The 21302-nt window shown below is 38.5% G+C and overlaps 1 protein-coding gene across 7 annotated transcripts in view; it reads left to right on the top strand.

Moving 5' to 3' along the window:
* Window positions 1–21302, top strand: part of APP (amyloid beta precursor protein) — a 239864-nt gene that overhangs the window by 43960 nt on the left and 174602 nt on the right. For all 7 annotated transcript variants that reach the window (XM_015586511.2, XM_015586510.2, XM_015586509.2 and 4 more), the window contains exon 2: window positions 6231–6398. In XM_015586511.2, coding sequence (XP_015441997.1) covers window positions 6231–6398 — 168 coding nt within the window. The remainder of the gene's footprint in view (window positions 1–6230; window positions 6399–21302) is intronic.

The following is a 21302-nucleotide window of genomic DNA, read 5'->3' as shown; positions in this document are numbered from 1 at the left end:
TGCCACTTCATAATTCTGTGGCCTTGTACAAATCCTTGCCGGAGCCTTTTGCCTCTCCTTAGAGTTGGGATGGATGATTTTACAGATTCTTCCAGTTCTGTGATTCTAATTTTAATTTTAGTTCTCCCCTGTTAGAAATAAAAATGGGCAATTGCAGATGTTCTGGTTCTGCTTAAGATTTTTTTTTTCTTTTTGGCATTTAAAGGAAAACTGTACAGATAGTCTTTTCCTTTGCAGAATGAAAATTTATGTTAAGCATTAAGTGATGCTTACTTTCCTCTTGAAAGGGGTTTACTCTCACATCTCCAAATTGTGATTCTAGAAAAGAGTTAATTACATCGAAAATGGAAGTTTGTTTTAAAATTAAATTTGAAAGCATTTTTGTGGGGTATAATTGAATTATGCTCTGGTTAAGGGAAAACTGTATTTATGGGAGAAAACCACGGATGTGATAGAAATAGTATCACTGTGTTTTTTAAAAGATGCTGTACACGAATCTGCCCGAGGAAACTGTGCACTGTTTAAAAAGTAGCAAATTCTCCACTATATGAGGCTGGCTATACAGACCAGTGAGAAATCTGTTTAAATGCAGACACCAGATGGTTTTCGCTAGCTACAAACCTTAAAATTCCATAAATCCACGATGTAACTGAGCTATGGATCTGTACCTTCTCCTTGCCAAGCGAGACTTTGCAGCTAGGGCAACAGAGAGCTCCTTGTTCGCTTTCCCTTTTGGTTGGGACTGTGGGGGGAGGAATGCTGCCAAGCCTGCTCTATAAGGAATTTTGATCTCCTTGATGATAATAAAGAGAGAAAGAGAGAAATTTGGCGGGTGGGGGGCAGGAACACCCAGTTTGAAAGACAGCAGGGAACCTGGTTTTGCACTTGTAAATTGCAGCTATTCTAGCTATAGGTTTCCTGGTTCTTCTATGTAGATTGGCCCAGATTAGGTGTATATGTTCATATTTGTTTATTTTAATTTCCCCTTCAGTCCTTTCAAAGACAATTTTTGGCCGATTTTGGGAAGTCCATTTTCACTTCAGTACTCTATATATTGTGACCTTAAAATATCTTTCTGGTAGCAAAAGATCATTTTTAAAACATTTGCAGCAATTTTAGGTGTGATAGTTACATGTGTAATTTAGAGCATTCTGTAAATAGCCTTTTGATTTTGAGGCTTCATTGTTTTTAGGCAGTTATTTTGTTCATTGTCATTGTTTTCCCATGGGAAAGCATCTCTAGTCTCATGATGTCAGTGGAAAGTCATTCAGTTTACAAGAATTATCTTCATCTTCAGTCTCTCAGAAATGCATGGACTACAATTGGTCAGTTATACCGGGGATCCAAGCTTTTAGGTGTTGTCTTGGATTTCTGCAAAGTAACCTTAAGTTACCTTTGATAATGTTAAGATGAAAACAAAATTAAATTGTAATAGTTATTGAAGTGGTTATATTTCCCATCTACTAAAGCTTTTGTATTTCTTTTCCATTAAAAAGAGAAATGCTTTTCGAAAGTTAGAAATAATTATCTTCAAGATGACTGATAGAGTATGCATTTTCACTGGCAGCAAATAACTTACTCTAAGACTCAAAGATTTCACTTTTAAGAGTGACTAGGACCTTGTGTATACTATATTAAGCCATTTCTTTGATGCTTCATTTAGAAAAAGAGATTTGAGTAAACCTGTTGGGCCCTTGGATGGCTAAGTATTATCTCCTGTATGATCACCTTGGCTGGTGATGGTTTTCTTGTGGCTGAATGCCAAAGAGTGGACTGCTCCCAGCAGCCAGGCTTTATTCCTTAAATGGGTTAGGTGAGGATCCTGTGGGTTACTTGTCTTGTTTTAATGAACAGCAGGGTTATGTTACTTAAAGCATGGAATTCTTTGCTTACAGAAGGTAGCCTTCTGTAAGCGTAGAAGAGCTTCTGGTTCAGTTGGTATCTGCTAGAAAATTGCTCTGATCTTCTTCTATACACTCAGTATTTGGTTTGGGAAAGAATTTTTGCCTGATAAATGTGTTTTTGTGATTTAAGTATTTATTCGTAAAGGGTCTCTGGTAATGTCAAATGTAAGAGATGTATACATACAGCCGATTTTTAAAATTTCTAGTGTAATAATTTGCCCTAATTTTTGAGTAATCAAAGTTTGAACTATTAAACAATCTCCACTTTCAGAAGATAGGGCATGGTAATGATCATTACTACCCTCTATCCATTTATTTTTTAAAGTTAATATTAGAGCTCAGCTTGTTGAAAACCCAAAAGGAACTGAAGTATATATTTTCTAGCCTTAATTCCCATAGGCAAAAATGAAGATAGTACCAAGCAATTAAAGATGTCCTCTAGTAATATGATAGGGCCATATTCATTTCATTTGAAGAGATATGACAAGGATTACCATTTGGTAGTCAGCATATACAAACATGCAAACAGATGGCATCCAAAAACTATAAAGTCAAGGAGAAGGAAAGATGACAAAGGAATGGAAGAAACAGAAAGAAGTTAGAAGTTAGGCAGGAAAAAATTGAAGAGGTATTTATTTAATGTGTATGTCAGGTAGGGTGACCAGTTGTCCAAGCCGGGCAGGGTTTTCCTGGCTTTAGCACTAAAAGGCTCACCTCCTGGAGACCCCCCCATTCCCAGAGAAACTGGGATGGTTGATCATCACCATCATCAAGGCCAAGGACTTGGCTTGTTTTATTGTTTTGTCCTCAAAAGTACGTCAGTGCCTAGTATATGTTATATACTCACACTTACTGGATGAAGAAACGTTAGCTGCTGCCATTTTTTATTGTTATTGTTGTAACAGGTTGCCCTCTGTAGCGAAGGAGTCCAAAGAGTGAGAACACCAAGACTTTTTGAAATGGATGAAAGACAAGTTATGGCCCAATCTTTAGGACTGCCCTATGCTGTGGATTGGAGGAATGTTAGTTAGCATAGTGATGGATAATCAGAGCTAAGTAAGGAGAGCCAGGTCAGTTCACTGGGACCGAAGCCAAGGGAACAGACAGCCAAAAAAAGAGTTTATGTATAGCCAAGAATTTGAAAAATGACAGGTAGTGAAGAAAAATCCTATTTGGTTTCTCAGAAGGGAAGTCATATGTAACCTTTGAGAAAGCAGTTTGAGTGTGTGTGGGAATGGAGATCACTTTTCAGGGGGTGTAAGAAGCAGGTTAGAAGGTGGTGACAAGGATTGTTAAAATCACCAGCCGATTTAATTGAAAGAACCTGGAAGACGATTCCACAACAGGGATCAGCGAACTGGCCCACTGGCCAAATCCAGACTACTGCCTGTTTTGTTAGCAATTTATTGTAAAAATGGCCACACCCATTTTGCATATGTCTCAGGCTGCTTTTGCATTGTTACAGCAGAGACTGTATGCCTCACAAAACCTAAAATATTTACTATCTAGCCCTTTGCAGAAAAAAATTTGCTGACTTCCGGTTCCAGAGGTGAAATAGAATGGAGGAAAGTGTTTTTTTGTCCATTTTTCTTCAAGAGGAGATCAGAGGTTATTTGTGGATGTGTTATGGTGCTGGAGATAAGGAGTAGCATACTCGGTATTCATTGCTGTGTTAACAGGTTACCCTAAACTTAATGGTGTAAAACAACAAACATGTGTTATCTCAGTTTCTGTGGATCAGGAATTTGGGAGTGTCTCCTGAGTGGTTTTGGCTCTAGGTCTCTCTCCAGGTTTCAGTCATGTCAGCTTGCCCCGAAGTCATATGAGGGCATGACTGAAGTTGTAGGAGGTTTCCAAGGTCACTCACAGTGCTGTAGACAGACCTTGACTTCTCATCATGTGGGCCTCTCCGCAGGGATACTCCATTGTCCTTGCAGCGTGGCAGCTGACCTCCCACACAGCGAGTGATCCTGGAGAGCAAGGGAGAAGCTGTGGTGCCTTTGACGACCTTGCTTCCGAAATCACACGTTATTTTTGCCTCATTCTGTTTGTTGCACCGACAGACCCTGATGCATTGTGGGATGGCACCGATGAGAGTGTGAAAACAAGGCAGGCATCATTGGGGGCCTCCGTGAAGGCCAGCCACCACAGAGAGAGAAATTGGCACTTAAGTGTTCCTTGAGGGGAGGGTGTTGAATGAAGGGCATTTGTATTGACAAAGAGGTAGAAACTAGTGGATAGATTATGGAGTCTGAAGTAGAGAAATTTTGAGGTAGAGAGGGGGCAATTCATTCAACAAAATAATACCAGCTGTGGTAAAAGATCATTAATCTCTCTATTGAGTTAGAGAGAAGGTACCCAGATTCTGCCAAGACTGGAATTCTCTGAGACAGGAATGAGTTTGAGCAGGATAAAGTACTATTAGGATTTCAATGGTGATTCCATTGCTGGATTATAAATTCCTTGAGGGCATGACTCATAGGGCAATTCATTCAACAAAATAATACCAGCTGTGGTAAAAGATCATTAATCTCTCTATTGAGTTAGAGAGAAGGTACCCAGATTCTGCCAAGACTGGAATTCTCTGAGACAGGAATGAGTTTGAGCAGGATAAAGTACTATTAGGATTTCAATGGTGATTCCATTGCTGGATTATAAATTCCTTGAGGGCATGACTCATATTCCTATTTATAAATAAATATATTACATATACATAATATTAATGTTTTACGTACCCTCTGGTTGGAAAATAAGCCTCAATTTCTGCCTTGGAAATTGTAGGATGCGGCAAGGGAACCAAACTGTAGAGTTGAAGGGTCCCAGCAATTGCTGCTGACGATCTGATACTGTAGCCTCATCTGGCAGCATAGAGGCAGAATTTTGTTAATTAAATATGCCGTACAGAGTAGGACTAGAAATGTAGAAAATGTTACCTGAAACAGGATTTTAAAGATTTTGCCAAGGGTTTGCACTCAGGTCTGTGACAGGTCTCAGCTGGATTCAGTGCAAGATTTTTTTTTTTTTTTAAGGACGTAAGTCCTCTGTTGTGATTGGACCAAACACACATGAAGATGACTAGAATGGACAGATGTTCGATCTATTTTTACATTTCTGCGGGAAAAAATGGCAGGAAGCTGTTTCTTTAACTTAAATCTCAGTGTGATTTCAGTGTTTTTATTTTTTCCTCCTGTGAGCAATTTTTTAAAAAATGATAGAGGTTATCATAGAGTCACCCAGTTCTCTGCGGAATGACTTCTGTTGGGAGTTAACTCCTCTTGGCGTCCTCGGCAGCTGGATTTAACAAGGGAGGAATTATTTTGCTTGACGTGTCTGTCGATTCCTCGGTTTCGAATAACATTTACTCCTGGGAATTTAGTTTACATCCCTTGCTCATTTTTTTCCTTTTTGCAATGATCAGAACCTATGAAGGGAGGTAATATAGATATTACGGAACTTCCGTGTTTTTCCTTTTAAAAATAATTACATGAAGGCAATGCTTGCGTGTAGAAGCGCTTGGAGATACAGAAGGGAACCCTTTTCCACGTTATTTTTGTGACATGGTGTGTTGCCTGCAGCAGGACTAGCTAAGACCAGTTGAGAGCTTACTGCACAGCAGATGGGCGCTCCCCTCTGCTGGCCTCCTTGCAGTGCGACTGGGAAGATGGGAAACCAGCGCCCTTATAATACTCTCAAGAGTTGAGAGAGTGATAACCAGGAAATGTTCTGGGGATAACCAATGCACGGCCAACGTATTCAGTCACATTTGGGCATGGAAAATTTTACAGTGGTTTTTCTGTTCAAAAATTATAATGTAGTCACTTGCTAACTAGTAACGCATATTAATACCTCCTCAGCTCTAGGAGGTGACAGACAGCATGACCCCCAGACCTGGTCATTACGCTGAACTTGGGCTTGTTCTTTGAGTGAGTGAGTTGGAGGTTATTATGAGAATGCGGTTTCCTCCAGAGTGATGATATGTATCTCAGAAAAACATCTTATTTATTGTCAAAACCTTTTGGTAGGCACCATAAAATCTGCTGTGGGGAAATGTATAAGCTTTTCAATGACTACATTCCTCTCAATATTGCTAATGTCTCCATTTCGGCGTTTAAAAAAAGCATTATTATAGGTGGTTGGACATGTGCGTAGCATACCTAATACTTAAAGGAATGCTGAAGGCAAGGCTAAGTCATAATTGAGAATTAGCAACAATAGAACTATTTTTTAATATTGCCGTCTGCATCTGTATTCCTCTTTACAGCTCTTCCTCCAACCTCTACCCTGGAACTGTGGATTTCTGTAACTAACTGAAACTTACTTTTTCAGGTGCCCACTGATGGCAATGCTGGCCTGCTTGCGGAACCCCAGGTTGCCATGTTCTGTGGCAAACTGAACATGCACATGAATGTACAGAATGGCAAGTGGGAGTCAGATCCATCAGGGACCAAAACCTGCATTGGCACCAAGGAGGGCATCCTGCAATACTGCCAGGAGGTAAGCCCCGGCCAGTGGTCCACGTTGGATAACATGCTTTTATTTATTTATTTTTTTTAACTATTTACATATTTGTATTTTATCTTGCAGTGAAAATCTTTTTTCCCTAGTGATTCACTGTACCATTAACATATTTACTCGCTTTACTGTATGAATAAATGGTTTTTTTAAATTATATCATATTACGACCATAAATAAACCAACTGAGTAAAATAGAAAATATCTTGACACTTCCTTTTATCTTTAGAATATTTTCCGCTATGGCTTTACAGACAAAATATTGTGTTTAAAAGTGACTAGAATTAAGTTTTTTCCTGTTTATGTTACCAATTTGATATATTTTAGTCCAATGATTTCTGTTTGTATTCAGTTCAAGTTTTCCTCTCCTTATTTTACTTTTTGAAAATGTGCAATGTTTACTTGTGAAAACGTTGAAACTCTAAAAAGTTATACTCAGAAGCCTCACCACCCATCCTCTGTTCATAAACATTTTCATTGTTCCTTATTTATCCTTCTTGCAAAGACAATATTTTTTCTATAAGCACTGTTCTGCACTTTGCTTTTTTGACTTTTATATGCTGGAAATCATGCCCCCTTCATTCATAAAAAACTTCATCATTTTTTCTAGTTTCCTGCTGTTATTGTACAGGGGGTTCTTTCCTTATTAATTCAGTTCAAAATAACTGGAGTCTCAGGCATTTTCTCCTTCACTCACTAGATACTTGTTCTAGGACATGTGGCTATTTGTGTTTTAAGAACATTTAAAGGAATTAGTCTTATGCATTTTGGAAAAGCAAAATTCTTTACTTTCCATAAAATGAAAGATAGGCTGGCAACATTTTTTTTTAATTATAATCTTTTATGTACTAGAAAATTTCCTTTAGCTTTCTTGGATCCAAAATGAGTGTGTAATGGATTATTTATAAACACATCCACACACATATGTATATATAATTTTTTTTGGTAGCTCACTAAGAAAGGACAATCTCTAAATATTAACTTTTAGATTTTGAGAAACAAAAAAGCATCTACATTGTCAAAATATATATTACATACATATCAAGTGATTTTCACCTCGAAGGAGTATGAATCTGATGTGAAAAGATAATTCTCTATACTTAAGTAGAAATCACTACTATTTAAATGATATTTACTATCTTTTAAAAAATACTCTGCCTGCTTATTTATTAAATAAGTTTTAATAATTCACTTTTGCCCATTTATGACATTTCTAAATTATACTCTTTAGAAATAATATTCGCATTCTACTGAAGAGTTCCTTTAGTACAATTTTATAAATAAATTATGAGTTTGATAAATTGAAATCATATGCATGCTTTTTGATACCATTTCACTTTTCTGGATATACATACAGATTATGCATTCTGAATGTTAAGTAAAAAATACTTTTAAAAGGGCTAGAACTCAAATTTAGTTAATGACCTTGACCACATCACCTGTTTCTGTAAAATGTCTCTTTTGATGTGTGTGTCAGATTTTGCATCCAAGTTCTTCCTCTCTTTGTTTTACTCTGGAAAAGCCTAATGTTTTTGCATTTGCATGATGACCCTATAAAAATTATCCTTCTTGACCCTGACTCCCACTGCACTTAGGGAGCCCACCAATGCCTTGGTACACTTCACTTCCTGTTTTAGTCTAGTTGTCTCAGGGCTAAGCCACAGAGAGGTTCTTCTCTGTCCCTGACTTTGCCATATTGCTGGTGGCTATGGGTTAGGAGGGAGGTTGTTTCTCCTTTGTCTTTCAATTCTGGTATTATCTGCCTCTTCCCGGCTTATCACCCGCAGAAGTCTTGTAGAAAGATGCACACAGGCCAGGGTGTTCAGATGGATTAGACAACCATTAGACTGGAGAAGTAAGAAAGGCCCAGAGTATCAGGACTTATGAACCCTGTCAATGAATTTGGTATTTATTCCATAACAACAGGAAGTTATTGAAAGGTACTTATTTATTTTTTTCAAAGACCCGGAATGACTATAGATTTGCATTTCAAAAAGTCACCCACCCTCTTGCTTTGTCACTCAGTCCCCATATCTAGTCTCTCATTTCCATCAGGGCTTACCCTGCAGGATCCTCTATTCCTGTGCTGTCTAGTACAGTAACTGCTAGCCACATGTGGCCATTGAGAACTTGAAATGTGGATAATACAAACTGATGTGTGCTGTAAGTGTAAGATATCATATTTCAAAGATTAACATGAAAAAAGAATGTAAAGTGTCACAATTTTTATTGATTTTATACTGAAATAATATTTTGATGTAAAATGTACTATTATAAAGGTCATGTATGTTACTAAATTGTAAATATGTATGTTAAAATGAATTTCACCTGTTTCTTTTTACTTTTAATGTGACTGCTATGGAATTTAAAATTATATAGGCATTGTAAAATTAAATTTTATTTCCCTTAAACAGTGCATCTTTGCCCCTCTACCTCATGCCACCAGTGAGCCTGGGCTATATTTTAGTCTAAGATCCTATGATCAGACAAGTGGGAGAGGGAAGGTGAAGAGTGCCCCTCTCCCCCATCTCACACCAGAACTTTGCTGGTGGCTGGGAGTCCTGTTTGCATGAGTCCTTTTTTAATACATCTTTAATTAAAAATATTTTAATTCAAGCTGATTATGTGAATACCTTCCTAGAGCCTAATGCTTCTTTCTTCCTGAAACATATATATCCCTGGGTGCTAAGGATGCAGTGATGAGTAGAACACAGGGCCTTTTCCTAAAAGAGGGTCTGAAGGGAGAGAAAGGCTTGTAAGATACTTTTAGCCATGTAAAAACTGACGATGTAATGATGGCACATGGTGACAGTGGTGATGATGCTACTACCAACTAACTTTTATTGAACATTAACAAAAGTGCCAGCTACCTGGCCTTTTATCCTCATGATGCCTTTGGAGAAGAATTCTGAGAAAGAACCTTGGGGAATTGCAACATTTAAGAGGAACAAGGAGACTGCTATCGGAGGAGGAGCAGTGGCCAGAGACTTAGGATCAGAACTAGGAAATGTTACGTGCTGGAAGTCAAGCCAGGCTGATTTCTCCGTGTGGGAGGTGATGAGAATTCAAGTGTGATGCACACTGAAAGTAGCTGAAGTATAGCTTTTGACAAGGCAAAATCATGACTCTTGCAAAATGAACACACATGAAAGATTTTACTCAATCCATTAATTAATGAGGTAACTTGTAAGATGTTATAACTAGTCCAGTTTGACTTGGAGAGATTTACATTCTTTTCCCAACAAACTTTATTATCTATGTAGCTATGAATAGGAGTTGTTTGCTTTGTATTGCATGGGGCAGAAAACACTTGCATTGCTCTCTGTTTCTACAATATCTGCCCCTACAGAGTCATAAAATAGCTTAGCGGTAGCCTGAAAGATCAGAAGAACACATTCTGTGGTAACATTCCGCTACCTCTCCCAGGCTCTGGAAGACAATACCTGCATTTTTCATTGCTAGGACAACCAGTAATCCCTTTCTCCCATTTCTAAGTTTTGGACAATTTTTTTTTTTTTTTTTTATATAACAAAACATTCTTCTAAGTTGGCAAAGAAAAGGCCATAGTTGATCTTTGGGATAGCAGTTTAAATGGAATAGAAGTCAGATTGCAGTAGGTTACAGGAAGAATGATAAGAATGGATGGTGAAGAAGTCTGTGGATTCTCTGAGGGTAGACTGGAGGCCAATTGCTTGAGGGCAAGTCAAGGAAAAGGGAAAGGCTTTGTTTATTGTTGTGTCTTTGTTTTTTTTTAAAGGGAAGGAACTTAAGCTAAAGGACGTTTAAGCTAAACTGGGAAGGGTAGATGTCAATTATAAGAAAACTAGGCTCAGGTATGCATGGGGTGGATAAGTGATTGGCTGAGTCTTAGAAGAAAAGATGAGGAAGTAGTAAAGGTGGGTTAATTAGCCAGTTTCTGTTGCCAGGTGATGGAATCCCACTCAACATCTTACACAGGGAGAATATTTGCTCCCACAGATGAGAAGGATCTTGGAGTGAGGGTAGCTTACAGAATTTTTAAAAAGGCATCCAGAAACTGGGTCTTCAAATTTTGGAATTGAGATTCTGTGCTGCCTGGAATTTCTCTATTAGGGTCTCTCTCATTTCTGCCGATCCTTTATGTTCGCCTCACTTTCTCCTGCGAAGATGAGCTTTCTCTCGGAGGCCAGGAAAGGTGGCAGCCAGTAGCTCCAGGAGTATATTGTCCCAGTTTGGCTTCCCAAGTTCATTCTGCCAGTGCACTTTGTAATTCCAAGGAGGTATTCTGGGTGGCCCTGCTTTTGGTCACACATCTACCTTGGGCACAAGGACTCAGAACTGGCACTAGCCTGCGATGGCCATATGGGTGTGTGGCCTGTTCGATGGCCAGACCTGAGCAACATGGTATGAAGAGAGGGGCTCTTGACAAAAAAGGGATAAAAGTGACATGGGGCAAAATAGAAATATAACCACCGTCCAACACAGGGCTTAGAAACACACTGTGGATTGGAAAGGTTTTATAGGTTGGAGAATATGTAGCTGAGGGAATTTGTAGTGCATCCTGCATTTAACTGGCTTTGAGGAAAGTATGGAGGCAGGAAGAGATGTTTACTCAGAATTTTTAAACAGCATTTGCTATTTTCTATTGAATGGTGATCCTAAACTACCTAAAACATTCCTTATTGATAGTTTAGGGTCTTCCTGCCACTTCCTACTTTGTAGGCATTCTGATATTTTTCCTTTATAATCCGAAATAATGAATAATTTCCGTTTGTAGGATTGAATATTTTTGTATTGTGGAAAATGTCTATTTTCCTTTATTCTTTTGTTTTTTAACTTCATGTTTTTGTTTTAGACAGTATTGATTGATTTTTTTTTGCTAAGAAAGCTACAGGAAATAATATTCGTGATTTTTCTACCTCCTCACAGGTTTCTTAAGTTATATTACTTTTGTATTTTTTTTCTTTTTTTTTTTTTACATCCAAACGTGTGTTTATTTGAGCCATACTGACTACCATTGCCAGGAAGCAAGGTCTCAAATGCTCCCACTTTTATATATTCAATATTGTAACATTACAATCTGTTCTCTTGGCATAATTCCCTTTGTTCTAAGTTCCGTCTTTAAGTGGATTCGTTGTTTACAGCCAATTCTTTAACCAAAGCATCTCTCTTCCTATATTATTTATCTTGATCTCTCCTTTTATTTATTTGGATGTCTGTCACCTTATTTCCAGAAGTAGCTGTTCTTATTGAACAGTGGCTTAATTAGGTATAGAATTTCAGGTTGATGAGCATTTTTGTTTAGCACCATGAAGATATTTATCCACTGCATTCTGTCATCTATCATTCTGCAAATCCTTTTTTTTAAAACATGCAGAAGCTATTACTATTAGTTTCCATTTACAGTGTTACTCATTTGCTGATTATTTTTCTCCTAATAGTGGTGAATAATTTTTTTCTCTTTGTGCTCACTCAGTCCCTCTTGTGACGAAAGCACAGATGTTTTAGAGACAGCTGGCTGAGAGGGGCAGCTGTTAGCAATCTGTGGACCTGGGACAGGAAGAAACCAACCGAACTCATGACCGTGACCTCATTTTGACCTTTTGCTAACCATTGTAACTCACTTGTTAAATTTGTTTTTTCAAAGGATTGCCTCATATAAGCTGCACATTGTATCCGCTGATGCTTAGCTTAAATATGATGTGTCAGATATTATTATTTTGATGAATTATCTAGTCTGTCTTCTTTGTAGTCTAATGTTCTTCTCTGTTTGTATTTCTGGCTGTTGGTTTTGTTTGTTTTCATTATGAATATTGTCATTTTTGCCCCCTGATTTCTTCTGTCCTATTGTGGTTCAAGGGCAAAATTAGGAAGAAAAAGTAAAAATTGAGTCTTTTACCTTTATTCCTGGTTATAAGCCCTTGTAACATCTAATGGGGAAGATAGCTTGAAACTTATGGTTTAAATCAATGATTTGTTTAATCTGCATTTTATCGCAATCCTCCAAATTCTAAATGCCCATATAGTCCTTCCTCTTTCCAGTCATAATAGTTAATGCTTCTGCCCAGGCATCATTCAAATATTTGCCTTTCTTTGTATTTTTCCTTTATTAGCATGGTCAGCACCATTTGAGGATTTTCTTTCATTCCTTCATCAAATATGTATTGAGGACTGCTATGGATTGCATGCTTGTGCCACCCCCACCCCACATTCATATATTGAAGCTGTAACCTCCAATGCGATGCTATGTGGAGGTGGGGCCTTTGGGAGGTAGTTAGGGTTAGATGAGGTCATGAAGGTGGGCCCCTCATGATGGGATTAGCGTCCTTGTAAGAGGAGACACAGGAGAGCTTGCAGAGAGTTTAATCTCTCTCCCTGCTCATTCAGTGGGGTAAGGTCAGGTCTTGGAGAGAAGTCAGCGGTCTCCAAGATAGGAATAGAGCCCTCACCAGAACCTGACCATGCTGGCACCCAGATCTCAGACTTCCATGTTCCAGGACTGTGAGAAAATAAATTTCTGTTGTTAAAGCTATCCAGTTTATGGTAATTTGTTAAGAATGCCTGAGCTAAGACTAGGACTTACCATGGTTTCTGCGGGCAAAGGGATTATAGATCCAAGGTGTTACTGAGAATAACTGTTTCTGGATCTCATGCCTTACAAAGGATTTTATTTGAGCTAGTAGTCATTCATTTACTGACTGCTTGTGGACAGCTTATATTATTGGCCTGGGGGTTGGAGCAGTATTAGCAAGGCTCTGCCTCCCTCTACACTGAGAGAGCCTCCCCTCAAATGGAGTTTGTGGTTTCCTTTTGCTGGGACTGTTTCTTTCCATATTGGAATTCTGAAGAGATTTTCAGACAAGAGTTGAGGAATGTTGGCCCAGTGTCCAGATTTGCCCTCAGTTTCTTTTTACCTGGTTCGAGTGCTGTGATGTGCACTCAATAGTAGAGTGACAAACATATACGTGACTTTTAATACTCAGTTAAATATATTAATAATTACTAAGTTTGCTTTCTAAATGCATTAAGCAAATAAAGAATAATGAAAATTATTCTTTATTTGACACTGTTATAATACGTTCCATTGTTGGTTGTTGATGAATTATGCTTTCCAGGAGGTACACCCTCCCTGGAATCTTGGTTGGACTTGAGACTTGCTTTAACCAACCGGTAGAATGGAGTGGAGATGACACTGGTTCAGTCCTGGGTCTGAGCCTTAAGAAGGCAAAGATGTTTCTCCGTTGTGCTCTGGGAAGGCAGGCATGTGGCGAAGTCCAGGTGGAAGAGCACGGAGGCTCAGTCACTAGCCTACCTGAGCTCTCAGCCAGCTGCCCGCACCAGCCACGTAGGCAAGGCCAGGTTGGACCTTGCAGCCTTCCTTGCAGTTCTCTAGCTGACAGCACCATGTGCAGAAGAATTGCCCGGTCAACCCACAGCACTGTGAGAAATTCTAAATGATAACGCAGTAGCTAGCTTTCCAGATGGCTCCCAATGATTCCTGCCCCATACTGATGCCCACATGTGTTCTCCTTTCACATTGTGCAGGGCCGACGTGTCTAACCAGTAAGATATTACAGAGAGGGTGTTTGTGAGTTTTGAGTCTAGGTCATAAAAGGCATGTGACTTCTACCTTGCCTACTTTTACCATGGCGGAAGCCAGCCGCCAGGCCTTGAGGACACTCAGAGAGCATTGTGGAGATGTGCATGTGGTGAGGACTGAAGCCTCCTGCCAGCAGCCAGCACTAGCTCGACAGGCACTTGAGAGTGGATCCTGTGACCTAGTCAAGCCTTTATGTGACCATGGCTGACATCTTCAATGCACCCTGGTGAGAGTCAGGATCCCTGAGCTAAGCTACTTCCAGATTCCTAAGCCAGCATAACTGTGTGAAATAAATGTTTATGGTCTGAAGCCACTAAGTTTTGGGTTAGTTTTTGTGCAATCATAGATGACCACAATAGACATTCCCTCAATTATTATTTTCCTCTGTGGTCTTTTAATAGAAAACAGTTTCTTTCCTCCGTTCTATACTAGATACAGAAAGTGCTGCCATCACAGAAACAACTTGAAAGTAACTATGTAAATTATTCATCATTTAACAGCCTAAAGTGGCCATTTGCCTTAATGAACTGTTATAATACTCAAGCATTGGCCTAAGGAATCAGGAGCTTTATAAATATAAATAGAATAAAACTAGGATAATATTCCTCTTGAAACATTAAAGCCTAAGAACAAAAATGAGAATTTTTAGATTTTTTTGTCCTCATGAATGAAATTTAAAAACAAAACAAAACAAAACAAACCAAAGTCTTTGGGATGGGAGAAAAAAAAATTGGAAGTGTATTTTGATTTTTCAGCTAAAGAATCTTGTTCCTTCCCAAACTTGATTCAAGCAAATTTAGCAGATATTTATGAGTGTGTTCAGGAGAGGCTTTTGTGTCATGTGTCGCTGAGTGGTGGTGACACACCACTCTTAGCTCATAAGAAGCTGATATAAATATACAATTTGATGAATCGAAAAGAGAATTTAGAAAAATGAAAAGGTGGAATGAGGCTGTAAAGTAGAGTGTCTTGATTGTAAATCTGGGTATTTAGAGTCTGATTTTGGAGATAAGAAAGAGCCATGAGATTGTTTTCTGGGCAAGAGACTTTTAGAAGTATTAGCCCCTATCCAAGGGGAGATTGGATTGGGGAGAGAAAGGAATTCAGATCTCAAGATGTTAGTGTGAAAAGGGATGTGCAAGATCATGCAGCTTATCTGCCTCATTGTGTGCAAGATGCTGTGATAAGGGAGCCTTCGGGGTCAAATGCGGTGAAGGCGGAATTCAAATCCAGCCTTTGCTCTGACACCTGAGCAACCCAGGAGAGCTGCCTCACCAATCTTAGCGCATCTCCCCTTACGATAGCAACACACAGGTGTGTATTGCAAAAGTTAAATATAGTCACATTAAATGAGAAATTGTATGAGTCCCAGCACCTTTCTTTCTCCTCTTTCAAGAAGAGAACTGAAAACACAGCCCCTGCTGCCCTTTGTATCCCTAACATTCAGAGCACCTGGTGTGAGGTAGGGACTTGGAGCAGGTGTCGGTGGCTCTTGCTAACTCACACTGCAGAGCACGTCTCTGGAGGGAGCTTTGGACAGGTTAAGCCCCGAGCACTGGCAGATTTCCAGCTGGGAAAGTTAGACAGGTGAGTGTGCCTTAGTGTATCATCTCCTCTACTGGATAATGGGTACATTAGCCTTTTCCTAAGCATTTTCTTTTCCACGGAGAACAGTGTGTTTTCTGTTTTTTTAACTTTCTTGCTGTAAATGAACAGTTGTTCTGTCTATGAATTAACAGGATCACCGAACAAAGCACATCAGCGCCTGAACAAAACAAAAACAGCCTGTTCGAGGAGCCAGACAAAGCCATTTCCTTTGCCCAACTTTCTACTCTAAAATATGTAACCGAACGTGGCATTTCCAGACAGGAATTGGTTCTCAGCCTTGTTGTTTTCATTCCACAGTAATATGGAATTAAACTTAATTTTAGGAACAAACAATGCATGTGATCCTTTTAATCTAACCAACTTGGAGGGTATATTGGACACACAGTGCTGTGGCAGACGCTGTGGGACACTTTCTTGGCCATTATGATTTTGCTATGTGTGCAGTCCACCTTTGTAGGTTTAAAATTGACTCACAAATTACAGGCACATATACATTGTGGTTTGGGGAGAGATCCTAAATTTCCTATTAGGTGAAACAATTTTCGAATCAAGGTACCTGGCTATGTATAAATGAGAATGTAATATATTTTGTGCATTAATGCCCTGTATAAATATAGGCACTGCTTGCACAAATCATAGAATTTAGAGTTAAGAGATGAAATCAATTTGGATTTTTTTCATACAATTATCATTTAATCAAATTAATGTTTGATTCGGCATTTCTCCTTGTTATTGTCTATTTCGTTCCTAAATGCATACTCAATTATTACATATTTGAAGTACTACTATAGACTTTTATATTTGACATTTTACTTGTTAAAATTTTTTTCCCTGTAGCGTGTTTCCTTTTTTCTTTTTTGCTTTGTCGAGGTATACTTAGAAAAAAATTGTAGAGTTTGGATATTTTACCATTAAGAAACTTGGCCATAAATTGACAGAGAAGGAGAATCTAGGTTATATGTGTGCACATCTATTTGTGTTTTCACATTTATGTCCTGTTCTATTTATTTTGGTGGGCGTCCTACCCCCAATTTGTTTTTACAATTCAGCACTTTGGGGTAAGACTGACATCGAGCAAGGTTCTCGGACAGTATTTCCCAACTCTGAGTATAAATATATATATATAACATTATATTTATACACAGTGTGAGAAGTGGACTTGGGCCAAATTATTGGGAAACAAGCAAATGCCCTGCAGCATTTCGCATCCCTTGCTTTCCCAGAAGGCTGTGGTTGTGCCAGCATAGACAGCCCCGCTCATGTTCCCATTATTGCAGTAGCGTTTCGTCAGCTGCGTGCTGATGAAATTGTAAGCAGAGGACGTTTTTGGTCGTTTTCTCGTTCTCTTTCTCAATTAAATTAGTTACTCCGTTTTCGATATCCCTGACTATTAAAAGGATTTATGTGGAAAACAGTTTGATAGAATTTTTCTTCGTAGTAGAGAAAATTTTAAGGGAGAAAATTTGTCATTTTAATTCAGAAACAGAAACGTGTTGTCTAGAACATACTCTTTTTTTGGTTTATATACTGAAGTATAAGTCGTTTAAAAGTTGTAATTGATATAAGTCCCTTGTACTCAGAAGTGGCATCTACTTTCTCTATATTCTAGCTCCTTCAGTCTCCATTTTCTGTGAAATGCAGCAATTGCTAACTGATAGAAGACTGCATGACTTGCTACACCTAAAACATTTGCAATTACTCCAGCATACAGTAAACCCTCATTATTATATGCTTTCCTTATTCTCCTCTTGGCTATGTTTTCTGAAAAAAAGATATTGGTATGTAAAAGCTTTCGGATGAAAATATCCCATGATTAGGCCACCTCTATACCGTTTTGCTATAGAGTCTTCGAGTCTTCATTTTATGTATACGTTTATAAGTGCCAGCTGCAATCATGCATCTTGGTTTGTTTTTATTTTTGTGTTGTATTTTTTTTGCACGCAGTGTAAATTTAGAGACAACGCCGGGCTAGTTTTTTACTTTTAATTCGAAATTTCAAGCATATATAAAGTAGAAAGCATCGTATACTGAATGCCCCATGTACCTATCACTCATCTTCAGTAATTGTCTAATCTAGTCACTCTTGTTTGTGGATAAGTCGGGAAGGCAAGTTCTTTATCTTGCCTCCGTCAGGCCTCATCATTTCTGTGCAGATGTGTTGCTCATCTCATTTGCAGAGCTGTAAATTGACTAAAATGAATGTTATTTATTGGCTTCTGACTTATGCTTAAAATGCCCTTTTAGTAACACTATATAATTGTGTTATATATAATTTTTCAAAAAGACATATGCTTCAGAATTTACTTAAAAATTGATTTCAAAAGTTGAAAGATTAGAAAGAACCGTAGGCACATTATTTTCTGAATTAGTAATAGTTCCTGTTACCCTGACCATTAACTGTTTTCAGCGTTTTCCTAGCCACATTCGATTTTGTGTTCTTGAAATATCCTTGGTCTTTTCAAATTTAGTTGAGTGTAAATAAGACTTTTGGCATTAATCCCTTGTTTGCAAAAGAGACTTTGAGGGTTCCCCTATTTGCTCTTTATATTGGGGAGTAGGGGGAAATTTCAGTAGGACTCTGATGACATATGTCTTAAATATTTTTCTATTTCTGAATATATAACTACATTTTCTTGGCTTTCTTAATATCATCAGTGTTTTTTCTTGCTTTGTGTTATTTGACAACTGAAATGTCATCTTATCTGAGATTAATGTATTTCCAAGTTGTGGGAGGAGAGAGATGGGGTAGTTTTTAGATTTTTAAAATTTAGAATAACACTGTTCTGATGGTAACCAAGTTTTAAGGTATTATTCTATAGTGGGCAAAACCACTTAGGCTACTAGCTATAGCCTTCTAGTATGGATCTAAGATTAATTCTACTTTTCTGTTCTCTTGGCTGTTAATATTTAGAATTGTTTCATCTCTCTTTTTAAAAAAAGTTTATGTACTGATGACGTTAGCTTTAAAGATAAAGCATTGTTTCTATGGCCAGAAGAGTAGGTATCTGGACCAGGCGGATGGGCCCTCTTAGTCTCAGTGAGAGCCTGACTTCTAATGTTTCCTAAGCATCTTTCTCGGCTGTGTACTTATTAACATTAATCTACTCCCTCCCATATAAGATGCTATTATTTGTATAAGTTGCCACATCAAACTTGGAGGAAAAATACTGGAAGACATGGAGATGCTTATTTTCTCAAAAGCTCATGTATAATCGAACTATTATATTGTGCTATTTAGATTATTTTTATTTAAGAGCTACAATGATGATAATACCCACTGAGAGATTAATATATACTGAATTTTCCTCTAGTAATGGATTCTGAACTTAACCAGAAATATTCATTAAATATTTATCAGGCACTTATTGTGCTATCACAGTGTTAGCCACTGTTGAGAGAACACAAAAATGAGTCATACTGTCTCTGCCTTCAAGGAGTGTGTATTCTGATAAGGCAGGAAGGCACATAAGTGTCATAGAAGGTAGGAAGTAGTCCGTGATCAGAAAAAAGTGGTCAGATAAAATGCTTTGAATTCAGAGATTGAAGGGATCAGGGAGGGAGTATCAGTGAACCAACATTTAAGCTGGGCCTTTGTCTTGGGTTTTATTCAAAATAAAGCTACCAAAGTCACTTATGTTTATAAGAGGGGCTTATTGAAGGGAACATGCCACGCCTCCCTGGAGTAATAGGTAATTAGGCAGTTCCTGTCTGATCCTCTGTCCCGCCTGTCTGTCTCTGTCTGGGCTACCTGGCTCTCTCATCTTAGCTTCTCTGTGTGTGCATCTCCCTGTTCTCCTCCGCTAGACCAGCTGCTGCTTCCAAATGCCAAGTTCCCCTTCATCTACCAGTTCTGATATGCACCAGCTCTGGCCATGACTTCTCCTGTCTGCCAGTAAGGTATTCCCCTCATTTAGCTAGTATGTGTTGGCTCAAAACTCTTGAGGAGAAGAATGCAATTTACTTTGCTTTCCTCTGGCTCCAATCAGCTGTAGGGACAGAGCTCCAGAGTTAAGTACTCACTAATGAGTGCTCCTTCAGAGCGCTGGGGGCTGGATCACCGCAGGGGTGGGGGTGAGGGTTGGCAGATTTCTGATAGCCTTAAAACAAAGATAATGAACATGGGGTGCCAAAGAGAGATGACGGGGTGCCAAATTGTGTTTCCTGCCCTTCAGGAAAATGCATTTTCACTGGGAAGGTGGTACAGATGTGTACTTAACACAAATGCGACGCACACTGTGATAAATATAGAAAGCATTCCTGAAGTAGGAGAGGGATTAACATTATATTACACTGGGAATGCAGGATTGTCCACATGGGGAGGCCCTAATGGGCTTGGGATGTGCAGTGTGTTATGAGGTTTTAGGTGAGAGTGTGTTTTGAAGCACAGGGTATATATATTTATTCAGTGACCGCTCTGTGCAGCTGTAATTTAGGAAGATATGTCGGAACTGAGGACAGTTAGAATTTCAAGTACCTGACATAGGCCTGGATTTGCTTCTGCTTTAAGTTTTTATTAATATAGCTTGTAGTTATCTAGTCTTTTTTTTTTTTTTTAAGTAAAGAAAATACTCAATTAGGGTTTACAGAGAGAACTTTTTAGAAAAGAAGGCCATATAAAAGTGGAGATTTGCTACTGCTTGATGTATTAGCAAATTATTAGCAGTGCTTGCCGTGTTAGCAGTGTGTGTGTTGCATGCGTTGGAAAATATGCAAATTAAATAGCTGAGAGAACTCAGATATCTTTATTTCCTCTGTTATGATTTGAGATACGGCAAAGAAAATGTAAAACATTGAACTTACAATTCATTATGGTGAAAAGTCAGGGACTTAACAAGCCACGGACACTTTTGCGTGTCTAATGAAGTTTTATTCTTGCCCAAAACTACAAGCTGTGCTATTGTTTCCACATAAAATGCTTACTTGCCCCTGGTCATATACTGAAGCTGCTTAATAAACCATACTAGGTATATAGTACTCTGAATTTTTGTCAGAGCCCTTAATATGTGTTTTTCATTGTTTCTTTGTTTGTTTGTTTTGTTGTTTGCTTTCTGGTTAGGAGTTGCTTGTGCCATGTGGTAATCACTTTGTCTAACAGGCACCTGCCATGTTTCAGAGACATGTTGCCTCGGTGGTTGATATTCCACCCCCATTTTAAATAAACTCGATTTTAGGACAGCAAAATTTTATTATCTTTGGCAGATCCAAATCATTAACTCCTTGTCTCTGAACAAAAGTATGTGAATCAGGTTGAAGTTACTGCTGTCGTTTCGTCATAGGGCAGTAGGTGAACTATGCATGGGATTTACGTGGTTCAAATTCTATAATCTCCGCATCCATCTGCATATCAACAGTTGTCATCAGTGTTCGGGAGAGAGAAATTGAAACACAGGAAATAACACATATGCCCTGGACTTTTTGTGGTGGGAACTGAAATAAATTCTGTATTGGGCTGATCACTTCGTGGAGCTCCAGTGAATTTTGGGGGAGAAGCCCTGTTGCTAGAAAATTAGCAACTGAATAAATCACTGCTCTAGTATACAAGATATTTCCACAGGAAACCAAAAGTGTGCATCATGAACCAGAGAACTTTTTTTCTTTTTTTCCTACTTAACAGTTTGTACCCTACAAACAGTTTTTTGGTTTTGAGTTTAAAAGAAAAAAAAAAAAGTGACTTGACTGCCTGCCATGTAGGGTTTATA

Source organism: Pteropus alecto, unplaced genomic scaffold (assembly GCF_000325575.1).
Source record: "Pteropus alecto unplaced genomic scaffold, ASM32557v1 scaffold81, whole genome shotgun sequence".
NCBI lineage: Eukaryota > Metazoa > Chordata > Mammalia > Chiroptera > Pteropodidae > Pteropus > Pteropus alecto.
Note: the sequence above shows the minus strand (reverse complement) of the source record. Positions and strands in the feature narration are given on the sequence as shown.